The sequence below is a fragment of the Linepithema humile genome, chromosome 4 (genome assembly GCF_040581485.1).
Source record: "Linepithema humile isolate Giens D197 chromosome 4, Lhum_UNIL_v1.0, whole genome shotgun sequence".
NCBI lineage: Eukaryota > Metazoa > Arthropoda > Insecta > Hymenoptera > Formicidae > Linepithema > Linepithema humile.
In genome coordinates, this window is record NC_090131.1 from 17990952 (window position 1) to 18015619 (window position 24668).

The window sequence follows — 24668 nt, forward strand, 5'->3', positions numbered from 1 at the left end:
ATTACGTGAGGAAGTACGCGACGGAGGAGGCGCTGAGGGACCAGGAGAACGGCGGTACCGGCAACGGGATGTCCTCCGACAGCGAGTCCTCGATGAGCGACTTCAGCGAGGACGAGGCGCAGGACATGGAGTTGTAACCAAATATATTACCATCCGTACCCATATCCTTAACCATCTCGATTCCCTGTAAGATTCCCGATCGCTCGTCCTACTACCAAATAGATGCTTACACCCGAGACTCCGAGCCTCACTTCTGGTGACGGCGACGAGCCCATTACCACTCGTCGCTGCTCTCGTCGTCCGTCGCTCGTATCGTCGCATCCTACGGCAGCAAGGCCGACGTGGGGTGTGCGAGGGGATGGTTGATCGACCATCTCCCTCCCTCCCGACGAGAGTGAAAGCGAATGAGGTAAAGAACGGAGAATCGCGTATGATGGTCGTGCTCTGCGCGCTCTTCTCGTTGAGCGCACCGAGGGGCGCTCTCGGCCACGACGGCGATGTCTCCCCACGGTCGTCCGAGCTCCACTGACTTGAGCTCCGTTAATTCGTCATTCGCTGCGTTCAATTGCCACGATGAGGAGGATGATAATGCGTCCCGTCGGCGCGTAAACGAACTACGCGCTGGCACGGGCGAAATTTGACCTCTCCGCAGACGGAGTCGATCCTCTCGCTCTTTGAGCGCGGAAGAGAGAGAGAGAGAGAGAAAGAGAGAAAAAAGGGAGGAAGTAAGAAGGAGAGAGAGGGAGAAAGAAAAAAAAAAAAAGAGAGTATCATAGTATTATCCGCCGGTCGCCGCAATGTCGATTTGTTATTCGAAATTGTTCGTAATTCCCTGGCAACTTTGGCATCCGACTCTGGCGGTGCGTCATCCACTGTGTGTATCTACGATGCGTTTCTGTGTGATTGACATGCGGCCGAAAACAGCAACGTTATCGTACGATGAGAGGCAACACCGAGTACAATACGCTCAGTTCGCGTTTTCCTCACTTTTTGAAATTCTCTCGCCCTTGTTCTTTTCTCATTCTTTCTTTCGAGCGCCGTAGGTGTGTTCATCGTTGTGATATTCGACAAAGACATGTGATCGCGAGAGATTAGAGTAACAAAGGAGAGAGATGCGTCATGAAAAATTTTAACAATTTAGCTGACTGGTTTATTATGTAGTGGTCGCATCTCCTCCGACGGCTAACGACTCCTTTGCTGCTACCTTAGACTGCGTTAGCATCTATTTGAGAAGAAGAAAAAAAAATTATATTTTTACATTTGAAATCATTGTTAGTCGGTAATTTATTCCCCCCTCCCCATTCTTTGAGTTTGTGAAAGATACGTTGAAGGTAATTTGTTTTTTTAAACCGTCGGTGAGTTTGTCTTCGCAATTTTTCTTTTTCTACAATCAGTCGATAAAAAAAAAAAAAAAAAAAAAATTTTTTTTAGTACGCGTGTCACGCGTCGCCGCCACGGTTCTCCGCTAAAGGCAGGCAGGTCTTTTGGTTAAACGACAGTAGGATACGCAAAAATGTGATGGAGTATGGGTACTAGCACCGTCTTCCTTGTTTTCCTGCCATCACCATTCCCAAACGTTTCCCTCGTAGGGCTGCGCAACAGCGACCGATCGCCACGTCGTCGTCATCGTCGTCGTCGTCGTCGTCGTCGTCGGCGGCGGGGAAAAGACCGAATCTGCCACAGAAACGACCACGCGACTGTGACGCGAACGACATCGGGACAATGCAGCCGCCGTCCAAGATTGCGCGTTCGTGGAACCGCTCCGGGAGAATGAGTGCAAACCAGACTCTGAATACGTTTCAAGCATCCTCGGCGTCCCGTCTCGAACTGTGCGCATCGGGCGAGCGAAACGCGGAAGAGACGCAAGCGAATGAAGCTGCAGAACTGTCTTCATCGTGTATCCATTCTGTAGAAGCGAATATAGATTTAGTTGATCCCGGTGGGTGCGGATTAGGCGGTGTTTAACGTTCGCTCGTGAAAAATTTTAAGTCAATTTATACTGTTTTAATCTCATTGTTATTCGACCCATTATAGATTTCATTATTATAGATCATTGTTATTAAGAGGAGGATGTATATTGAATTGGTTTGTTATATTCGAGAGATACTTTCCTTTCTAACAGAATAAAATTAGTTGTATCCTTGCGTTATAAAGAAAAGAGAGAGAGAGAGAGAATAGCTGCTTACTTAATAATTATTATTTATATTTTATTATATGCAATTTCTGTTCTGGTATTTTCAAATATTAGAAGTAAAAGAAATGAAATCAAAGGTCTCAGGGAATTTCTGTTCGAGAAATATAAAAGATACTGGTATATATCATTGCGCGCTTTGAAATAAAGAAGAAACAAAAATTTGAAAACTGTAAGATGGAAAACGTGAGGAAAAATTTATTTTTATTGTTGACAGTAGATCAGCAAATTTGAATTTCGAGAAAAGAAACAAGAACCAAGTAGAGTAAAAGAAATTGCTCGGCAGTGTAAAAAACCTGTAAATCTACGAGAATATTAAAATTGTACAAATCTTGGTGCACAATAATCTTTGATCATTAGTATCTCGTTTCAAATTGATCTCCCTCCTTTGCATGATTTACGATGTATGCAATGCGATTATAGCTGTAACATAAGTGAAGACGTTATATTTCAGTGCCTTCTCAGGCAGAAAAACGTGCCTTATTATATGGGTCTCCCGTTGCATTGGAATATATGAATGAATATGATGAGCATTTAGTGTTAACAAATCTGTAAATGAAATTTAATTGCTTAAAGCATTGCAAACTAATACAGAGTGTGCTTTTATTTTCGAAACTAGGACTAAACGTCGGAAATTGTTAGCTTCAATAATTTTTCGAGAACGATTCAAATATACAAGATGCACAATTGAACACAAATTGAAGAAACGAGAAAGGTGGAAATTATTTATAAGACAGAGTAAGAAAAATATTTCATAAATCGATCTTGTATTTTCGGAGAACCTCGAATATAATATTATTTTATTATTAAGATTACATTCTGTGTGAGCGAATTGATCGTAAATGCAAAGAAATCAGAAAATTTTTTAGGCAGTCTATATATTTACTACACATTTTGTTGCGTACATTTGCGTTCGCTGCTGTTTATTTCATCTTACGTCGACAAAACTTATCCAGGTCTTTGATGTATTATGCAACAGTTACGCTCACCTTTTTTTTCAAGAACGTTATGTTTTTCTCTTTTATGTAACGAAAAGCAATGTGATTTACATAGAGATATTTACGCTTTGCATTATTATAATTATCTCAGACATACTTTCGCGGACGCGGCCCGTTTCTTAGCGTATATTCTCCGATTCACGATGTAACGCAATGTATTCAGAAAATTTTTAATTGAATTAAAGCAGTACGGTTTTTGCATAACTTATCAAGGACTGAGTGCTGCTTTTAACGTCTCTTCTCTTACTCCGTGCAATTAATACGTAAAGTGATATCTTCTTCCAAAATTCGTCAATCGCTTTTTATTTTATTCATCTTTTCACTTCGCTATTGTTACGATATCTCAATGTTTTTCAAGACTCGGTATGCAATCGACGTAGTATATGCTTGGAGCACAAACTGCAAGGAAATACACAGCTTAGATACTTTGGGGACCTCGCACAGTCAGAATGAATACTTCGAATTATCAGCTGTACTTAGAGAAACGGAAAATTCTGTCTATTGTGTCATTCATGCTATATCTCTCCACAGAACGCGTCTGCTTTATTTTTGTAAGTTAGCGTACTAGCTTCGAGTTTCTCGCTAGCGTACCCGCTCTAGTGTCTCGTCGGCACTTATACTTTCAGACTTCGTTGATTGAGAACCAAAAAAAAAAAAGAAAGAAATCACCAAGAACGTGCGTTTTCCGTAGACCCGTATTGATTGAGTTTAAAGTCGTACTCTCAGATCTCACATCGTTGCTAATTGTATATGTAACATATAGAATTATTGACTAGTTATACGCATAAATACATATATATATATATATAGGTATACATCATCGATCATATTCGCATAACTATGTACATGGTTTTACTAACGAATTGTTTAATTAAGCAGAAGAATAATTTTAATAATCATTTTTTATTTTTTTTGCAAGTGTTGTTTGTTTATCCTTGTGTCAACTAGTTATCGCGTTTTACCACTGGCATTTTTTCTCATTTATTTTCCGCTTTGCCCGTTATTATAAAGATACAAAATTTTCCACTACGTATGTTGACTGACATCGCGTTGTCGAGAGTTTATCGCTTAGATATTAATGGTTAATATTTCGTTTTAATGCGAAGATCCATTGCCTCTATTGTGTTCAAACCTTTTTGTAACATTAAATAACGTTTAAAGGCATATTTTTATACATGTATTGCAATAATATAATATAGCGATAGTTGCATGTTCTTTATCCTATCTCGATTTTTAATCGCCATTTGATTTTCCCTCTCTTTGTCATCACAAATAACGAGTATTGTTTTTACCGTTGTAAGCAACGTTCTCATAGATTCTCACGTAAAAGAATGCATTATTTATGTTGGCCCTTTAATTCCGTAGGAATTATGTGTCGTATGTTTTCTTATTAACACGAGTAATTGTACAATTGTAGGATGCAAAGGAGTCGTTACGTAACAGCAAATCTAATTTAGAGTGATAATCAATTAAGTCCGAAAAATTTCACCGAAAGAATTTGAAACTGCGATTTAATTGTAACCGATCGGCTCTTTGCATATTCTGTGCTCTTAGCGTCACGCACATCGTAAATCTTTTTTTTGAAGCTGTAAGTATATTTACGGATGGCAATGCCGAGATATAGAGAGCTGCCAGCGACGAGCGATGCCACGTGTTTGCCAAAGTTGTGTCAACAATTCGCGATCGAAGGGCGAGAGACTCGTATTGCCCGATTCAGTTTGATCAAGCGAGAAATATACATGAAACACGTTTTAAACCGGGCTATCAATTTTACGCTACGACACACAATCCACGATGTTTGCGAGAATTATATTTAGAATTAACTTTGACATGAAAAAAAGAAGGATGTCGCGGACAGAACGGCCGCGTTTATCATTGTACAATGTTTAATTTATTTCAATATAAAAAAAAATATTTTGGAACAACACGTAGCGAGATAAAAATTGATAGAGCGCTCATTATCAAAGAAACTTTTCAAACACGCTTAAATGTCGAGTATTTGTTGAAAATTCCAGCATGAGACGCGGATAAAGAGACAATGGACGACTGCTATTCTTGTTCCGCCGGCGGAGCACGTTTTCTGATCTGACGTTTTGTTTTTTAATTCCTTTTCAGACATCAAATGTGTTAAATTAGATAATCGAGGGGTGACGCGCGCGCACGTACGCCTGCTCTAACTTTCATCGGGACAAGGAAATAGCAATATTTTTGCTACTCGTTCGTAATTAATATATCATCGATGTTATATCACGCGTGTCGCTGTCGCGGCACGAGTCGTCAGAGCGCGTTTGCAATAATGTGGTCGCGTAATAATGAGGAATACAATCGTTATATTAAATCCGATCGTACGATCGAGAGCTAATCGCCCGACAACAACGATGAGCAGTTATGCTCGCGGGATATATTCCGAAAGGTTTAACAATTATTAACTCGTATAGCAATTCGTTTCTCGCTGCTCTATCCGGCCGAAATCGGACGACAAACCACTCTAATCTCCCATTTTAGATCCAGCGATAAGAACGATCTAGCCGTACGTATTTGCAATTAAGACAGTGGACGTCGACATTGTCGCGAAATGATAGCGTGACAAACGCGAATTAAAAATGTAATGATTTAGTAATTCCAACGTTTACCTCATCCACGTTGCGATCTTTTAGTGTTCGATGATAATTGCAAAATTGAAACGGCTATAATTTCTCGCGTGTGTTATTCTATCCTTCGTCGAGTTTTCCTCGCGCGCGCTGAATATTTATACTCTAGTGATAAACGCTATTGTTTTTGGCAATATCGGCGTTCAACGCAATGGACGACTTCCACGTGTGTTATTACTGCTTTACATTACTCGTCGATTGTGCGAAAACATACCTTCATTATTTCCACGTAGATAAGCGAGACTATTTTCTACGGCGTTTAAGTGAATACATAATCGCGGTGAGTTTTGATGCTCACGTTAAAATAGAGCGGAAACAAATTAAATAACGATATAATTAAGTGAAATTTGCGACAAAGAGAGCATATTCTCCCGAACAAAAAAAGTTCACGCTCGCTTATATACCTGGAAATGATAGGAATTTAAATATTTCAATTATATGGTGATAGAGAGACTGATAAGAAGGAAACATATGGGAAGCAGAGAGACAAAGCTTTCTTGGCGGTCCGTACAGCGATGCACGTTTAATAGCTACCTGATTAGGAAAAAGAAAAAGAAAGAGACACGATTAAGTGTTCATAAACATTATATTATATACAATTATGAGAAAAGTCTTGAAACATACGCTGAAATAAGCGAGTAAAACGAAACATTTAGTGAGTTGCATTAAACGAATAATTAATTTATTCAATATCTCTGATAAAATCAAAATGATTGCGTAAACTTATGAAAAATGTCAGCATATTCGTGCCAGATATTTTGTTAGAATTATTGCTCTCTCTGGAAAAAAAAAATCACAAATCACTTAAAAAGAAAGAAACATCGTTTGGTGCGCGCTGCGAAGAAATTGGAAAGTTGAAGGATTCGATGATGCTAAGCGATCCTTCAATCCGTTCGATGCAAGTGTGAGACGGATTCTTTCGATATAGATTTCGATATCGCTGGTAGCACACAAACCCTTTCTCAAACGTAACACATGTAGCGACGTATAAGAAGCTAAGGAGTTGTACTAACTCGTGGTAGTGACGACGATCGTCATTAACTCTGCAGTAACGTTACGTTTTCCCAGTGGTTCCTAGTCACTGCCATAATTATTGACGACGATATCATGAAGAGCGTGACCGGAGAGCTGCTAAAGAAAAAAATTTTTGCCGAACAATATTGAAGATAAAAAAAAAAAAAAAGAAAAAGAAATGCACCTCGCAATGTGTTCGAGTTATTAGCTGTTAAAAAAAAAAAAAGCTCCCGAGAAAAAAAAATTGGCACAAAGACTGCTGTACTGCAGGGTTTACGGGGAATCGACGAGATATCCGTTAATTAACACTGGCAAAGTAAAGCTTTATAAACTAACGTAGTGATGATGAGGATGGCGATGATGAAGTTTGGAACACTCGTTCGGAGGATTTGTTCGGGAACCGTTTCTATGTTCCATGTACAATCGTGAAGATCGAATTATTGGTGTCTGTAGAGGTACATATATTTTCTTACGGTATATGGTAATTAGCTGCGCTGCTTCGGCTCGTGAAGGACCCGCCGCCCTTGAATTGGTCATAAGCGAAGAAAACGAGCGAGATTCCGGTCGTATTAACAAGTTAAACAAATGCGTAACAAAACTTTGACAAGCATTTTCAGTTCGATGCTCAGTCATCTCGTAATGTTATCAACAATTTTGTAAAGAGATAAAATTTGTACAATTATATTCGTAGCGAAGCTGGGAATAATTCAAACATAAAAACTGTACTTCTTCGTTAAAACTCTCAAAAGCATTACACGTGAAAGATTGAAATTATTGAAATAAAAATAGTCCAAAAATGATGCAAGATAAAATGGAATATTTTGGTAGAAATTAATTTCACTCCATTGTTCACCATTGAATGTATCTTTTCTAATTAATGAGATTAAGAAATCATTATTTTTCGAGTACTGGAAGAAAAGTCATTATATAAATAATAGGAAATAAAGAATTCTCGTGATCTCGATTGTGATGCAATTGTATCGTGTAACAAGTTTTAAGCGATATAAAAGTCCAATTTTGCCGAAAATAGAAAGGTGATTCATTTTTGGACGTACGCTATGCCGATCCAATGAAATAATTCTAAGGGACGAATTTAAGGGAACGGGCGCCTCAAAGCTAGATGTAAAATTTCCTTAGATACCTATTGTTTCGATGTATGAATCGTCTATATAAGATGCTGGTATTGTTAGCGAAAAAAAAATTGTCGACGAAGAGTATGCCGAGAGAAAAGAATTTATCTCGAATAATCCGGCCTTTCCAAAAAAAAGGAGACGAGACAAAAATAATTCGACGATCTGGCGTGTCTTTCATCAGACAGATTTCCCGAATCTGACCAATCACACAGAACGTCTTTCTAGTTAGCACATGATGACGATGATTACGAACTCGCTGAATCCACGTTCTCATGGTTCATGAACACAATAAAACAATGACAAACAATGAACATTACGCTACTACAAATATTTATTATAAATAAGATATAACAAATATAAATAAATATATATATATATAAATATATATTATATTGAATTAACGATGATTGAACAAGATGCAATTTTTTGGTACAATAAAATGAAAGAACCAATATCGTGTATCATTGAACCCATATCCACTTTTATCTATTATATTATTTAATTTTTCAATAATGCCTTTTCTTTCTCTTAATTTAATTTGTACACATCTGACATTATATTATTATAGATTGAGTATTTATACATAATATTGAATAAAGAATAGTATTTTCAAAATTGCAGATATATAAATATAATATAATAGTATAAGAAAAAGATAGAAGCAAGTTCTTTTATCAATTATCTATAAATTTTTAAATTAATTTTTCTATCGTAAATAATGAAAAATAATTCTTGAAAACAAAAAGGATTTTATTTCTTACATACATACATATTATATTTGTACATCTACAGATTTCTATATTGTCGACAAAAATTGCGCTTAATCTCATTCATTTATCAATTGTGTTTGATAAATTTTAATTGTTGGTTAAAGTTATTCAAGTTTGAACTTGAATTTATTTATATTTCTCTAATCACATAATTACATATATATGAAATAACTTTTAAAATAATTTTCAATAATTTAAGTTTAGGTATTACATCGCAGTTGAATACTTTGGAATCTCGCATAAATTATTTCGTCGATATTCCCGCGATTACACGCAGAAATTGAAATCGACCGGCGGAGCTGCGCTTATCGACAGTTCACATTTTCGATGGAGAACGAGCGCGCGCACCGTGTGGTGGCTGCGGGTGTGAGAGTCCGCGCGGGTGCAGTCTTGATGAGACTACCGAGCGATGTGGACGTCGCGTGTCGTGTCTCGCGTGTGACTTTGCTGTTTCGATCGCGAATATACGTGCCAGTGACACTTGGCGGCTGCTGCCCGCGCAGAGATATGCAGGAACGACGCTGAGGCACACACATATATATATACGTCACAGTCAACCTGTACGCGAATCCGTCGCGCCGATCGCTGCCGATTATCGTCGTTGACTTATCATTGCGCGCTACGCGCGTATGCACGCACGCACGCACTTTCCCGTGAGATATATCACGCGAAAATCGGACAGTGCACACACATACACACGATCATCAGCGATTGCTTATCACTGACCGGTCGTTTGCGGAAGCTGCATCTCGGCGTCAACAGACGGAAGTGTACCGGTGTTATTATTCGTGTGTGTACATACGGACGAACGACAAGTAAACTGACGGCTGTGCGACGTATCGAGAGATTGTGCATCAACGAGCGATCTCGATTCATCGACAGTGCGCGCAGCTGGAGCGAGGAGCGGCCGCCGCGAAGAAGTGAGTAAACACTTTTTGTTTTGTTTTTTTTTCCCCTCGTTGCTCGCTCTTCGCGGAGTGCGAATCGCGCTCCGCTAAGTGCAGCCTTCGGCCGTCAAAACATTTTTTCTCTCTCGCGCGTTTATCTCAATTTTCGAGTGTGGATATGTCACCCGTATGTCTCTCGCGATACGCGAGAACGGGATGCAGGCGGAAATAAAAAGATTTGGATTTTGCGCCGAAAATTGTTGTGTTTTCGCACGAGTTGAGCGCGCCGGAGGCGTTTTATTAAGCTATCCGGCGAGAACGGCACGTTTTTTTTATGTGCGAGTCTACACAAGCGACCGTCCATTGACGCGAATGTGCCTTTCGATTATCGGTAATGAGATGCGTGCCGGCGCTTTCATTGGTCGCAGACTGTCGTCGGTCAGATCGCTAATGACGCGGGATGTTCCGATCGGTCGCGTCGATGCCCGTGTTCGCGAGGGAACGAACGACGAAAAAACAACACATCGAACACCGAATCGGATCTCTCTACGTGACGCTACAACATCACGGTCTCTATGCGCGGAATGCAACCGTGTCGATATCGAGAATCGGATCTCGATTGTCGAAGCCAGGAAGACGCATTCTTCCGTGCGCGCGGCGCGTCCACTCTCCCTCGTTCTCGTTGACATTTTTATTTTTAAACCGCCTATCGAAATTTACTTCCTCTCTGCCCTTCCGCGAGAAAACGCTGACTTCATTCATCGGAACGAAATTGCGGAAATAGAAACAGAGATGTTTTTTTTTAAAGATCAATCAATATACGTCAAAGTGGTATCGTCGGCACGACCGAGAATCAACTGTTTATATGCGATGTACCGCTTTTAAATTTTTGCACAGACAAGCGATTATTTTAGTGTCAACATTTTCGCGTCGCGGACTTCAGAAGAGATGTGTGTATTAATTTATTTTGTCGTTGTTGTGAATACGAGCGCTTCAAGATGTAGGTTTTGTTAGTTTTTTGAAATAGGAAGTTTGTGTTTCCGTCTAAGTTAAGGAAGTGATCTTAAACATTACTTTTGAAACTTTTTTTGTAATCAAATATTTATAGTATAATTATCATTATCATAATTTTTGACAATTAAATTTTTGAAGTGAGGAAGTTGTGATAGGAAAAGGATGGAGAGAAATGATTCATATTTAATTGCGCATTTCCATCATGTTTATCGCTCGTATTTTCGACATTCATTATCGCGTACGTGATTCTTAGCAGCCCGGATTTGACACGTATGTAAAATCTTAGTGTGCAAGTTTTAGTAAAAAAATATTTATGTTTCGCATTTAGTACAGCACACTTAATTGAGTTTTGCTTATATATTAGCTATTGTTAATTTTCCTGATAGTACATCGTTAAAAACTGGAGCATTTAACGTCGCATTTTACGTTAAATAACCGGAATTATTATGTTTAAATCTGTTTTTTTTCTTGCTACATATTCATTTTTTAATATTCATATTTATATCATTTTTAAAATCTTTTTTAGAAATAAAAGTTGAAGTGTTATTAAAAACATACAAATTGTGATTATATTTTTTTGATATAAAAGTATTTATGTTATGAATATTAATGTAAACATCAAAGAAGTAATGCAAATATCGAATTATTTCTATTTTATTTTATATTTTATCCTTTTTATGTTGCTTTTATATTTTTAAAACTTGAAAATCATGACGTAATCATGGCTCAGAGTCACATGTTTCAATGAGGTGTGAAATCTGGGTGCTATTAGTTAATAGAGCATGTATTGCATCAATTACCGGATTGTTCTTACTCGTTAATGTTAAATCAGCTGGCATTAACAGAGATAACGTTACTTTTTCTAGGTGACATGATATTTATTTTCAATATCATGCAGAATATTAAAGTATTATCTCTCGTTTTTATTCATGAAATTATTGGATAATATAACGTTTATCTAATACCATTAATTAACATTTCTAAAAATATAATAACACTTTTGGAGAAAAAAAAAAAACAAAAGAAGAAATTTGTATTACATTTTACAAGGTTGTGAAGGACGTTCTCGGAAAAAAGGAAATGTATACAATACATATTTCATGTTTCTCGAAATAGAATTTTTCTGGAATAAAAAAAGCGTCGAAGTGTACTGAAATACACTTCTGAAGAAGCCCGTTACTTTATTTCGATTCCGCCGTTTTCGAGCATCGATTGAGCGTATCCGGGACAGTAGTTTGACGGGTCTTTATCATGCCTCGGAGTTCTCCGTAAAACGGATATAATACTTCATTGACCGACCGGTGTGGGTCAAACGTACTCGACAAATCTGCAAGGGTTAATGACATCGTGCGCGAGCAGCGCGTTGCTTGCTTCCTTCCTTACATATCCGGGTTTCAATAAGGCGTGTCGAGTCTCTCGTATGAATGTTTCAGTTAGATACCTGTTGTCGAGATCGATTATTAATTAGGAATCGTAATCGATTTTAGTAACAAGTCGGTAAGAAGATAATTCTTTCGTCTGTGCTAAAAAAGATTTATAATAAAAGAAAACTATATTCTTTTATTGAATTTAATTAAGTTTTTACTTTGTTTTTATTCTAAATATTGTTTAAAAAAGACGATGTATTTTCAAATATTATATACGGAAAAGAATTACGCGAATTAATCATACGAAAATATGATACTTCTAATGTTTTGTGACTTAAATCGATATGTAGGTTCGTTTGCGTCATGTGCCGTTTTATGCATTAGGAAAAGAAGTAACACGCGAAATATAACGTGAAAGATGTAATAAATCATACGTGAAAGTTAGATGATTTTAATGTATTTTGTCGCTCGAGAATACTCTTAACGCGGCGCGCATTCGTACGTTATGGCTTCAAGGCTGTACTCAAGGACATTCTCAAATGGCAAGGATATTACGCTGAACGAACAGACATACTCGCGTGAGAAGTTCAAAATTAACTTTCTCGAAAGATATTTCTTACAATATTACTTTTCCACCGATAATTTTCTTTAAACCACTAATTTCCGATTAGTTGTTCGAAGCGAGTAATCTCGAAAATAATCTCGAAAGAGGTAAAAAAAAAGCGGGAAGACATTTTTTGCAATGCACACGGTTATTCTTGTCAATATGCATAATGTATTCAGATATGCATAATGCAGCGGATTTGAGCTGGTGACATTGATATCTTTAAGCCGATACGTAATGAATTATTCGTGCGGAATCTGAAAATCTCGTAATGCAGTGTATTTTGATCGCGTCGATCTTGAAAACTGCGGCGGCGAAACGACGATCCCGGATCGGTTGCGAGGATGAGACTGCCCGGGATCTCGTGACACGATTGTAACATTTCGCATTAATTCACGAAAACCCGATATCTCTCCTTGCATGAAATTAGACACCGCGCATGGCTTTCGGGAGCACTCGCGACAATCCGAGGTCAAGGTGTGTTGTAGACCGTAATGCGTCAGGTTTGAACCTCAGTCGCGGTTGACGCATTGCATACCGACGATCCTGGTGCACATCAGCTCGTTGCATTTGTAACACCAACGAAATACGTAAGTCATACCTTTAGAAAAGCAAAACGAATCAACATATCAGACGCGTTAAAAACTTCCTAGCGGAATTAATAATCTACCTGTGCCGCGATAGATCGCTATATTTATTGCCTATTAAAGTCCCTCCATATTTCATATTAGTTCACTGAATTTTCTTGAACAATGCTGAAATTAAATGCAGTTATAATTACATTACCCAGTTCTGTCGACAACTTCTCGGAATATTTAATGGCCGTTTAATTTCTATTGGCGAACTTTAATAGTTTAATATTAACGCTCGTAGATTTACCGAGCGAACAGCTGCACGTATCTTTCTACGTGTATGTTGCGCAGATACATTATCATTAGAAATATGGAACTTTTTTTACAACAACGCGGAAACTTCTTTCCCGCAAGAATTATGCAATTACGCGCTAAGGCACGATGATTCTGTGCAATAATACGCGCGCATGTGTTTAGGATCGTGTTACATGTCACCGTTTAATAGCAGCGTTTTATTCAGTGAATAGCGGTAGAGCGGATAGTATTGCATGCCTCTCGTCTCGCAATGCATCGATATGGTTTCATTAGATGATATTGATAGTCAATTGGCGATTGATTGGCTAACGGCTGCATCGTTCGGCGCGAAGAAGCAACGAGCCTTGTATCTTTGTGCGTTTTCACCGCATTGTAGCCACTGTTTTTCAGAAATCTAGACACATATTACATTTTACATTTCTTTATTCTCCATGTGAAAACCAACGAATCTTTACTTCGATTTGCATAGAAGGAATACGGATAAAAATGCTATGATTATAAGTGAATATAATAACTATTATTTATTATTGTTGCAGCGGAATTTACCTCACATTTTTCTGGTTAAAATTAAAATTTTAATTATTAACATGATATGTAGGATCTTACGCAAGATCTCAAGAATTTATTTTTAATTTAGCATAAATAAAGCTTCATAAATCTTCACGTATTTTAGCATAAATTTTCTATCTTTATTTTGTAATGTTTTTTTCCCCAGAGATAAAACTTTCTGGGAGATATTTAAATATTCAACGGACAAAAAGTTTTGGCTTTTCCGCGCAAGATTGAAGTATTAATTATGAATTGGTGGCAAAAGGAATAGTAAGATTTTATTTTCTTTATTCAATCTGAGAATTTGAGAATTTTGAATAATTTTCTCGAAAAAGAATTTTTTCCGTGTTTTTAAGAGAAACATTGTGATGCTCGTTAATTTCTTTTTGGATTTATTTATTTTGCGACTGAAATGCAATGAGACATGCATGACTCTTCTTCTTGTGGCTTTTCTATGAATGAGAGATTCAAAAATAGCATGCATCTGTGAATGAGGTAATTGCATGTAGCTGCATTAAAGCGGTCGGTACTTTTTTATAAGAGATGAACATATTGTATATAAATATAATTTCGTTATATTCACAAGCATTTTAGAATTTCGGGTTAAAATGCACATTTCTTTGTCGAATATAGATTTTAATTGAATTTAATTGATAAAATAGATACGAGAACATATTTTTGTGTTACATATTTCACTTTCAAACAATATTTATAAATTAAATTACGCTGCAGTCAACGTGAAGGTAGGTGTAATACCTAGTCCGGATAGGAATTCAATTAGAGCAACCATTATCGATTTTGTAACTTATTGCTTCTTTCATTCCCGTATAATCTAGATCGTATTTTAGTTCTATCAAATAGTTATCAAGGCTTATTTCATCGATCTCTTATGTAAAAATAAACCTGTCCGGTGATTATGTTTACATTTATGGTTGTTTACATAGATGCTGAAAGGTCAAAGGTCAGTCTAATTTATAGAGTAGAGATAAAGTCTCTTTCTGTTCAAAGACACTTGATTAAAGTAAATGAATTTATCGGGAAGTTATATTGCAATTTATCGAAAGATCATTTCCAGACGATTGCGGTCGATAGAACATCACATTTTTCTTACACAATGCGCAAGATATCTCTTTTTTTTTTTTCAGACAATGAATCAAGAAAATTTGATCTTATAGATAGTTTTATTAAAGGTAGCATCATAAAAATTCAGATTGATATCTTCATTTAATGCTGAATTAATGATTCGATTCCAATTATTATTACTTATCTGATATAAAACGCGCGCTCTATAGAAATATGAGATAAGAATTATATATTTATTGTTAAACATTTGCCATGAATACAGTCATAGATACAAAACGCGCGGAGGAGGAAATTAGCATGACTGCGGCGAGTATTTATCGCGGAAAACGAATAGCTTCGAATTGCCGCGGCGGATTCCGATTATGTTACACGCTTCATTGTCGTGCGAAAAATATTCCGCTCATATTGTCAAGAGAGGAGAAGAAAATTTCACGACCCGCTTAATGTTCCATCTCGGATCTATTAGATAGATAACTTCATCTAACAATTCAGTGGCATCATCGAGCAATTAAGTCTCATTCGCCCGATACACTTTGTACGGCGCAGCTTGCACGATTTTACGTTCGAAATGATTTCTAACGCATATAACCATTTTTCAGTAATATTTTTTTCTTCTAATAAGTAACGTCTCTCGCGGACTTTACGTTAGCTTGTATTTATTGATAAAAGCGACGCAAAAGTGCAGCTTGCGAGGCAAAAGATTGAATGTGCGGCTAAAAAGCGAGCGTTGGAAAAATATTTAGACGTTCTATTCGCAGTGGCGCACATAGTGTTTATTATTGCATTTTTGGAGTTCGCATTATGAGAAACTGTATTTTCTTATTCTTTAGTATATTCTTATTCTTTGAATTGATGTGCTTTTCTTAAACAAACAATGACGGAATGTACGAAACTATCCTTCGGGCGACTGCAATCTGAGTGCAATTTGTTAAAAAGCATTTTTTTGCTTTAATAAAAGAAATATCAAATTATATAAGAACTTTAAAACAATTAATTTCTTTTTTTGTAAACTCTTTAATTTATAAATCTCCAGTATTTTCCTCATCGTTTTATTTATACGATGCGGTTGTATACATCAACCAGTAGCGGCACATTTAAAATTCCATTACTGGCTTCAGCAACTGTATAAACGTCATAAAATGAAAAATTAAAAAGGGGAAAAACATTTTCGCGTTGCACTTTCTCCGTTGCGTAATCCCGGTCGAAAGCGATTTCGTTATCTATAGTGCACCGATATTCCTTTCGGTTTTTCCTTAATGATTGTTTATTTTCTCTTTTAGGTGTAGCCATGAATAATTCACTCGGCTAAAACGGCCGATACGGGAGTTTCTCCGACTTTGAGACATCGAGAGAGGCTCTACGACGACGGCATCGAGATGGGCGAGCTTTCGGGATCCGCGAGTTTCCTTCATCTCGGCGATATCGTAAGCCTTTACGCCGAGGGAAATGTGTCCGGGTTCCTTTCCACGTTGGGGTAAGTGAAAGACGACTAGAAAATATTTTCCGCCGATCCCTTGACGGCGCAGCTATCATTTAATCGTGCCGCAACGCGGCGGCGGCTTCCTTAACACGATCTTCGAGGAACATATTTTCACACTTTACCTTCTCTCGCGAAAAAGCGACAGCGAGAATTTTCGCTTGATGTTTACTCTTTCGAGGAGAGCTGCCAGACGTATGTTTACGGTTGTAAAAAGAAACATCAAATTAATTTTAGATGTGTTCCGCTGCAGCGAGTGTGCTGATAATAATAAAAATATTTCGATACCTCTCTTGTTGAAGACTTTTAATTAAAAGCACATATATTTTATATTATTCAGAAAATAAAATTATCGGTGGAATTTACCATGCACGTTAAATAAGTGAAGTGTCGTAAAGTTGCAGAGATAACTTTTGGTGAAATATTTTTAGAATTTTTCTCCTCTTGTGTAATTAATTATTTTTTAAGTATAAATATAAAATTTTGGAGAATTTTTCGACGAGTTTTTCTGCCGGAATGTATTAATGCAAGTAATAAATTAATTGATTTGTACGGTTACTCAATAATAAAATTGTCGCGCAATAAACCTTGTTACATTTTTAAAGCAAAGATTCAGGCGCGCCAAAGTCCATCTCAATAATTTGCAGCATCAGTTAACGTCGAAAGACATTCTTGCAAAATCTGCCCATTCACATACCGAGCGCAATGTGCTCTGACCTTAGATATTTATCTATCCAGACTGTTGGCATCCTCCATTGGAGGTTACCGACTATCATTTCCATAGTTCTTCATCTATCACTTTGTGTTTTTTCAAAGTTTTTTTCTAATTTAGTATCGAAAGCACGATCGAAGTTTTTCAAGTTATCTTCTATTATTGTTTATAAAAGTATTGGACGAAACACACTAAAAATATTGGAAGAAATCATTAATTATCGATAAAGATTAAAAATGTAAATAATTAATTATTGTAAAAGTGGACGTTTACTGACAATGCGAGTTTTTATAGTTATTTAAAGGCTTTCATTAATATAGTGCAATTTTTGCAGACTTAAAATGCTGCATATTGCTTTTTAAAGTAAAGTATTATGAAAAGAGGAAAAGGAACGGAAGATTTATGTTTTTCTGAAAATGAATCATGAGTTAATAATAACATTAACATACTCGTATCTTTGAAGTTTATTACCGGTTTTCGCCGGAAGTGGCCTTGCGGGTTTCATGTTGTACGTTGCCGATAATGCGTTATAACGTTTCGCGTCGCGAAAACAATAATAATTACACGGCTAGTTATTGTGTTACATGTGTTTATCGCATTCCGCGTTTCAGTCGTGCAAATTTTAACGGCGTTAAGGGCTTTGCACTAGATTCGTATCAGAAGTTTTTTTTTTCACGCAACAAGTGCTGCACACAGAAGCGAGATTATGCTCGCTCGTACCTGTTTCATTCGTTACGCACTGTTTCGACAGAAAGGCTGCACTTATGTGCATCATGCGTTTCAGTTTGTTCGCGCGCATTAAGAACATTTTATTCCACATATTTTTTATGCATATTCATACGCGAACTAATTTTACGAAGATTTATAGCAAGCTGCACGATGTTGAGCGCAGTATAAAAACTTTATTTTTGTTGTTAAAAGAAATCATTCTTGGACTTTTGCTTGGAAGTTCTTTTTCGTATCGCACGAAAGACATTAAAGCGACGCTCGCGCTTTTAATTACGATTCGACGTTTCCTGCGCGCGTCAAACTTGTGCGGGTAATTTTACAGGAAATTTGTTGTAACGTTAACTGCGCGCAGAAGTTTCGTCTTCTTCGCTAAGAAGGTCGCATCCAAAGGTGTAAAGTTTCTTCCGTGTTGAACCCGAGGGGGAGGGGGGGGGGAATGTTAAAGCGAGAACGAAGGTCCTACGTCAATATAGGTTTTGCACAAGCGGCGTATTATTAAATTCGCACCTGCGTATAAGACTCGCGATCGATGAGCAATTTCAGCCGACTTTAGCAACGCGCCATCGTCGTTGTCGTCGTCGTGGCTGCTCGTGTGGACGTGTATTACCCGCGCACTGATGAACCCGGCGTGTCGACGTCACACGGCCGTCGGGTAATAAGGCGAGATCTCTCTCTCTCTCTCTCTCTCTTTGTAATCCGACATCGCCGCCGATCTCGCGTACTCAACTGCGCAGATTTTTCACAAAAGGGCACGCACGCTGCCGTGAGCGTTAAAGTACCTTCAAAGTCGATATCCTCGATTTTGCCCTGGTTACGAACGGATAGAATAAATGATAATCGGAGAGCGCGTGTACATTACGATTGCATAAATGCAGGATTTTGCATCAATTACCGCTAATATGAATATAATGACTGTTTCCGCCGGCGGTGTAGCGTTGTTTATTTGCGATTTTATTTTTTACGAGCATGCTTGTTTAAAAGAGTTTTAGAAAATTGCTTTTTCACGATGGGAAAAGCAATTTCGCATATACGATACCGGTGCAAATTGTAAAATTGGAATATTTTAACTTGTCATTAAAAACATGCTAGTAGGTCAGCAGGCTAGTTTATCGGCGTTTTTAAATTACAGTGATACTCGAATAGTTAGTAAAATGCATCGTATTATTTCGGAAATATCTGCAATCGGTTATTTTTGATCAGAGTTCTTATTTATCGAAACTGAGGATAGTAGATATAAATCGTAACGCTTTGACATTTTTGTTAATTTGCATTTTCACCAGCGTAGCGTCACTAGTTTCTTTCAATTATTAAGCTTTAACCAGGGAAATAACGCTGTAAACATACGCACAGCGAAATGAACAGGATCGAGTACATGTCCAGGATGTACATGTAAAGGATGTCGTATTCAATGCATTTTTTATATTGGACACACAATCGATCGATTTTTCTGAGCGTATGTTTACTTGGTCAATCTATGAAAGGGACCTTTAACCCGAGATCGGTCCGCGGCGCCGACTTATATTTCTTTTTTCTTTCGTTTCTGCTGTTGTTATTATCGAATGTCATTTATGAGCGCTTATCTGGTTTTGAAGATGCGCCTCTCGATTGCGTACTTCTCTCTATGTGGAGTAAATAGATCAACAATAACAGGCGGCAACGTGCCGAGCTGACTTTTTGCATTCTGTAATAAATTCAATATTCAAACTCGATATTAAAATGTAAAATTTTTGGTTCTGAAATGCAAAGAAAACGTTGAATTTTATCAAAATGCATATCTTTCAAAATTTAATATTTTACAGTTCAGTCGCGCTCGGATGTCGAACATCCGTGTTCCACTTTCGAGTTACAAGGGTAAAAAATTAGATAAGCAATCGTCCTATTTTTTGGTTGAGAAGTTGCTATCCGAGTTGCTATCTAAATTCGATAGTCGATCAGATGGTGTCAGTTGTTATTTACAAAATTTCACGGGCCGTAAAAAAGCGGCGAGCGTGCATAAAAATTCGGAGCGACGACGATGAGGAAACGAGGGACGAGAAAAAAAAAGAAGCGCCTTTTGTACAATTGATCATGTACGAGAGCGTCGCGTGTTTTCGAGAACGCGGTATATTTTCGGATAGAGCGCAGGAGTCCCCGTCATCGTATGTAAACGGGCCTTACGATCCTCGTAACTTGCCGCTGTTCGCGCGTCGAGCTTTCAGAAGTCTCGTACTTTATCGTTCGTTTGATGCTGCGGAATACTTGGGGTAAATATTCTCTCGATGAGGGGCAGCAGGAGGAACTCATCCATTAAGTGGTCCTGTATTTCGACGCCGTATCGTGAAAATAGGTCGCACACGTTTCCCGCAGTTCGCTGTTGCGCGCATGAATGAATAGCGCTATTAAGGAAAATTTCAGCGATCGTATCGAATGTTTTGCTAGAGGCGGCTGAAGGTGGGTTTCTGGAAACCTAGTTATCTGGTTTTTATGCTCCTATTATCTAAATGCTCGAGAAGCAGAAGGAAGCAAGCCACGGAATTATCAGTTTTGACATATTTATATTCTTGTAATAGAAAAACAAGTTTACAAGTTAGAGAAGTGATGCAGCTCAGAAAAACAGCAAATACAACTTCATAAAAATACGTAGTGAATTTATTATAATAAAAAAATTGTTATAATTTTACGGAAGCTAATCTTTGAAACAAAATTAAAATTTTTACTTAAGCGGAAATTATGTATTATCTTGAATACGATTTTAATCTGATTAAATTTATGCTTATTTATTTATATATCTAATTTTTCGTAAAAACTTATATCTTTATTTGCTCTTGAAAAACATTCTTGGACTTACATCTATTTGCTTCCGAGCTGCAGATAATATTCGCTTGAAGCGCGTTTGTACACTTGAAGAATTATGAGATATTTTCATTGACAAGCGGCTGTGTTAAGTCCTCTTAAACGTTCAGATTTACCGCGATCAAGATTGCGTGGCGTATGCAAACACGCAGCGAGGGACGCGTTGCGTGTCGCCTTTCACTTTCTTAATTACCGTGCGCCATTAAAGCGTGCACGCAAGTGTACGAAAATCGATCAGATGAGAGAGAAAGAGAGAGAGAGAGCGTGAAGTTTGGGCCCGATGAGATTGGGTGCACGTTGAAGAAAAGTCTCTAATTTCGGAGTTCGATAAATGCGTCGGCGCACGAAATCGTTGATAATTCGTCGCGGACTATTCGTGGTATGCACCCGCTTACCCGGCACTTAACGACGCTGATGACAGGACTATTTCCAGAAGCGCGATTACAGCCGTGATGAGGTTGCCCTTATTTTGCGGCCACAAAACAGGTCGGAATCTCGTTAAGCTCCCCGTCCGAAGTGTACAAACTTGAGTAATGAGAGGAACTTCACACAATCTTGTGTACAGAGATATATGGCTGTAGAAAACATTTTATATATCTCAGAAAATTATTTACATAATTGTAATATACTTATTTTGTATAAATAGCACATTTCCTATAAATTTCGTATCTAGACATTGTGTCTAACAGTTCCAAGATGCAGCACTCGTATCTCGTGAGTCACGCATGATCAATTTGTAGAGCTGAGCTGATATCGCATTGACACGCACTTAACGTACTTAAATTTAAGCGTTATGCACACTTAACCGAGGAATGGTCGCGCGTGGGGGTTTCAATACCGGGAATCATTGTACTAAGCCGCTTAAAGCACTTATCTTCTTTCTTTTTTATTCTGCATTTTTTTCTCTTTCTTCCTTTTTTCAGAAAATAATAAAGTCATCTACATCCTGTAATCTCCACGAATACCAACCAAACGCAATTTATAATATACAACAATAGACATTGTTAATAACCACAGTTTTTAATTGGGGGCTACGCAATTTTTAATACAAAAGGAATTATTCGCGCGTTAAGCGCCTTGAATATTCAATACGCGGCAGGATCGTAGTTTTTGCAAGCCGGCTCACCGCTGGCATTAATGATCGCCAAGTATAGTCTGCGCAAAGTGTGCGTTATGCAAGATCAATTTGCAAAAGGTGACGTTCGGGAGTTTACCTCGTCGCTTCGACGCACCTAAATCATTTTGCGCTTGGTAAAATCACGCTCCTTTGCGCGCGGCGAATCGATCAATACGACAATTCGCGCGATATTGGTCTCGCGATGCGGCTGTGAATGCCGAATGAATTTGTGGCAATCGTTAATTCGTATCGTTCACTTGAACGTTTAAACCAGTTTGTTCCAGAACTCATTACGGTCGCCTTTTAACGTACGAGTATCATAAATCTCTATCATAATACCGGTTATAATCTCGAGATATTGTCTGCGTGAAGCGACTGTCGCGCGGCATGAATTTGTGGCGTTTGATATTTGATATTATATCGTTTCGCGTGCATAATATATTATCGCAAATCAATATCTCGCTATCGATATTATAATTTTGCCGTATTGTTTGCAAAAGATTCAGTGCGCGATAAATTTGTGGGAGTTGAGGCAATATCGGTATTTGCATAAGGATTACGCTGTGTGGCGTATTCAACTATTGCAAGTCGGTACAATAATCTCTATTGTTGCCTAAGCATTGTTGTCTAAGCAGGAGAAGCGCCATGCTAGATCAATTTGTGGCGGTTCGCATAATCGCGCGACGAGATTGATATGAGCGAATGCAGATAACGTGACGCGTAATTTGTACGTCCGTTGCGTCCGCGTCACGACCGATTTCAGCGTGCAGTGCGTTGTTGATAGAACCTAATTTCTGTTCTCTCTCTCTCTCTCTCTTTGAATGCGGAACATTCCGCGGCTCACTTGTCATTTCGTGTTGCGGAACAACCGATGCGGCGGCTCGCTGCAGCTGAAAGGGCCGTAATTAATGTCCGTGCCAGCAATACAATCACGCGAAAAAGCCGACCTGGCAGAGCCAGACGCGAAAATAATTATCCGCGAACTCGCGCCGTAAGTTCGCGCTAATTTTCGAGCTTTAATAATTTCATCGATCATCGAGGCGGTGTATTTCGGGCCACGATTTTTCTCGCCTTGCCTTCCCGTCGCCTTTGTGTGTGCGGAGTATTTTCACATTGCTGTATCGGATATTGATAAAAAGGGGCTCGCACGACCACGCATTTTTATCGCCGTTTGCGCCATTACGACGTAAATACGGAAATGATTTTCAGTGAAAAATTATGTATTCGTTACAAAGTTTTTACCACCGTTTTCACACGACGACACTGCGTACACGATCGTTTTAAGGGGATTTGTATAAGTTGTTATGCTAATATAATATTATTGTAATTTAATGTATCTTCGAATTCTATGCGAGTGCATAAACCCGTAATTTAGGCAAAAACTGGTCGCATTATTCATGCGCATTTATCACGGTAGAAACTGGAATCGCGCCCTAGACAGAAGTATTACTCATTTGAATATTATTGAAAGTTGCCAATCTACTCTTAAAAACACAAATGAATAATTGCCATCCAAATAAGCGAGCTAGAGTCGCGAATAAATTTTTTATCTCCTTTGTTATTCCGCGCATATTCGACTTTAACATTAATTCCGGTTTTTTTTTTCGCTGTTACATAAAAATAGTTACGCGTTCGGATTGTGCGCTTTAAATTTCCGGAGTGTTCGTATTTTATTTATTTTTTCCTGTACTTTTATTTTAATTTCTGTGACGGAGAGATAAAAACATGAAAATGTCGTGGGGAACGTGTATCGGTCGCCTAAAGAATTTATATTTGTAATTTTGCGCACGCCCGAGTTGCTCGCCTTCCGCTTCATTTCTGATACTCCAACAACAAACATAGCAGCAACTACACGACAACGGCATGATCCTCTTGTAATCCCAGCTGCGCTCGATGCAGAGCAGCAACGATGACACGGTGTCGCTAGAAATAACAATATCGGATTTTGCTGTCCTATAGCCGTCATAGCGTCTTCTGATCTAAATAATATTCTGAATTACGCCGCTTTTCGAGGGTTGCCCCGCGCGACTGCAATCAGCCGTTTTCGATACACTTATCGCTCTTCCCGCTCTTTATTACGTCAAACATCACTTCTCCGTGTACACTTCGAATAATTACGTTGTCCCGCAACTTCAGCGTTATTACTCGCGTTGTTTAAATTACGCTACGATATCAAGGCCGATGAGTATTTCCATGCGGTGTATTAATACGCGCGATATTGTGTGCAAAAATAAATGTCTTGAAGAAGGTGGCAAGGTGGCAAAGAAAGGATATATCACACAAAGACATATTTTTATTTTGTATGCGATGCATGCGATATACATAACATGTAACCATAAATATTTCAATGTAAATTATGATTTATATTTGAAATTTGCACACGCTCAGAAAAGATTTATTATTAATCCTTTGTATTGGAAATATTTCGCGGGTCAAAGATGTTAAACCCGTTTCTCACGTATATCAACCGATCTGCACGTATAACCCAAAAAGGTTTTGAAATGCGCCATACAATTCTCTCGCGAATTGATTCTAGAAAATAGAATCACAACATACACGTTTCTGCTTTCTGAATTCTGCCAATTTAAATGAATATATTTCGCACGGCCGCCAATTAAATGCCGACGCAAGCGAAAGGATGAAATAAAATAAA

At 38.0% G+C, this 24668-nt stretch overlaps 2 protein-coding genes across 14 annotated transcripts in view; both read left to right on the forward strand.

The window, feature by feature from the left end:
- UbcE2H (ubiquitin conjugating enzyme E2H) overlaps nucleotides 1–7033 on the forward strand; it is a 37033-nt gene extending 30000 nt beyond the window's left edge. For both annotated transcript variants that reach the window (XM_012364610.2, XM_067353830.1), the window contains exon 6: nucleotides 1–7033. In XM_012364610.2, the coding sequence (XP_012220033.1) occupies nucleotides 1–137 (137 nt within the window). In that variant the 3' untranslated portion in view covers nucleotides 138–7033.
- Nucleotides 7034–9161: 2128 nt separating this feature from the next.
- Nucleotides 9162–24668, forward strand: part of Itpr (Inositol 1,4,5,-trisphosphate receptor) — a 38884-nt gene continuing 23377 nt past the window's right edge. For 6 of the 12 annotated variants that reach the window (XM_067353796.1, XM_067353799.1, XM_067353801.1 and 3 more), the window contains exons 1-2: nucleotides 9162–9677; nucleotides 16429–16622. In XM_067353796.1, coding sequence (XP_067209897.1) covers nucleotides 16525–16622 — 98 coding nt within the window. In that variant the 5' untranslated portion in view covers nucleotides 9162–9677; nucleotides 16429–16524. Of the gene's footprint in view, nucleotides 9678–13201; nucleotides 13220–16428; nucleotides 16623–24668 lie in introns of those variants that run through there. The other 6 variants (XM_012364620.2, XM_012364619.2, XM_012364622.2 and 3 more) reach the window with 2 other exon arrangements.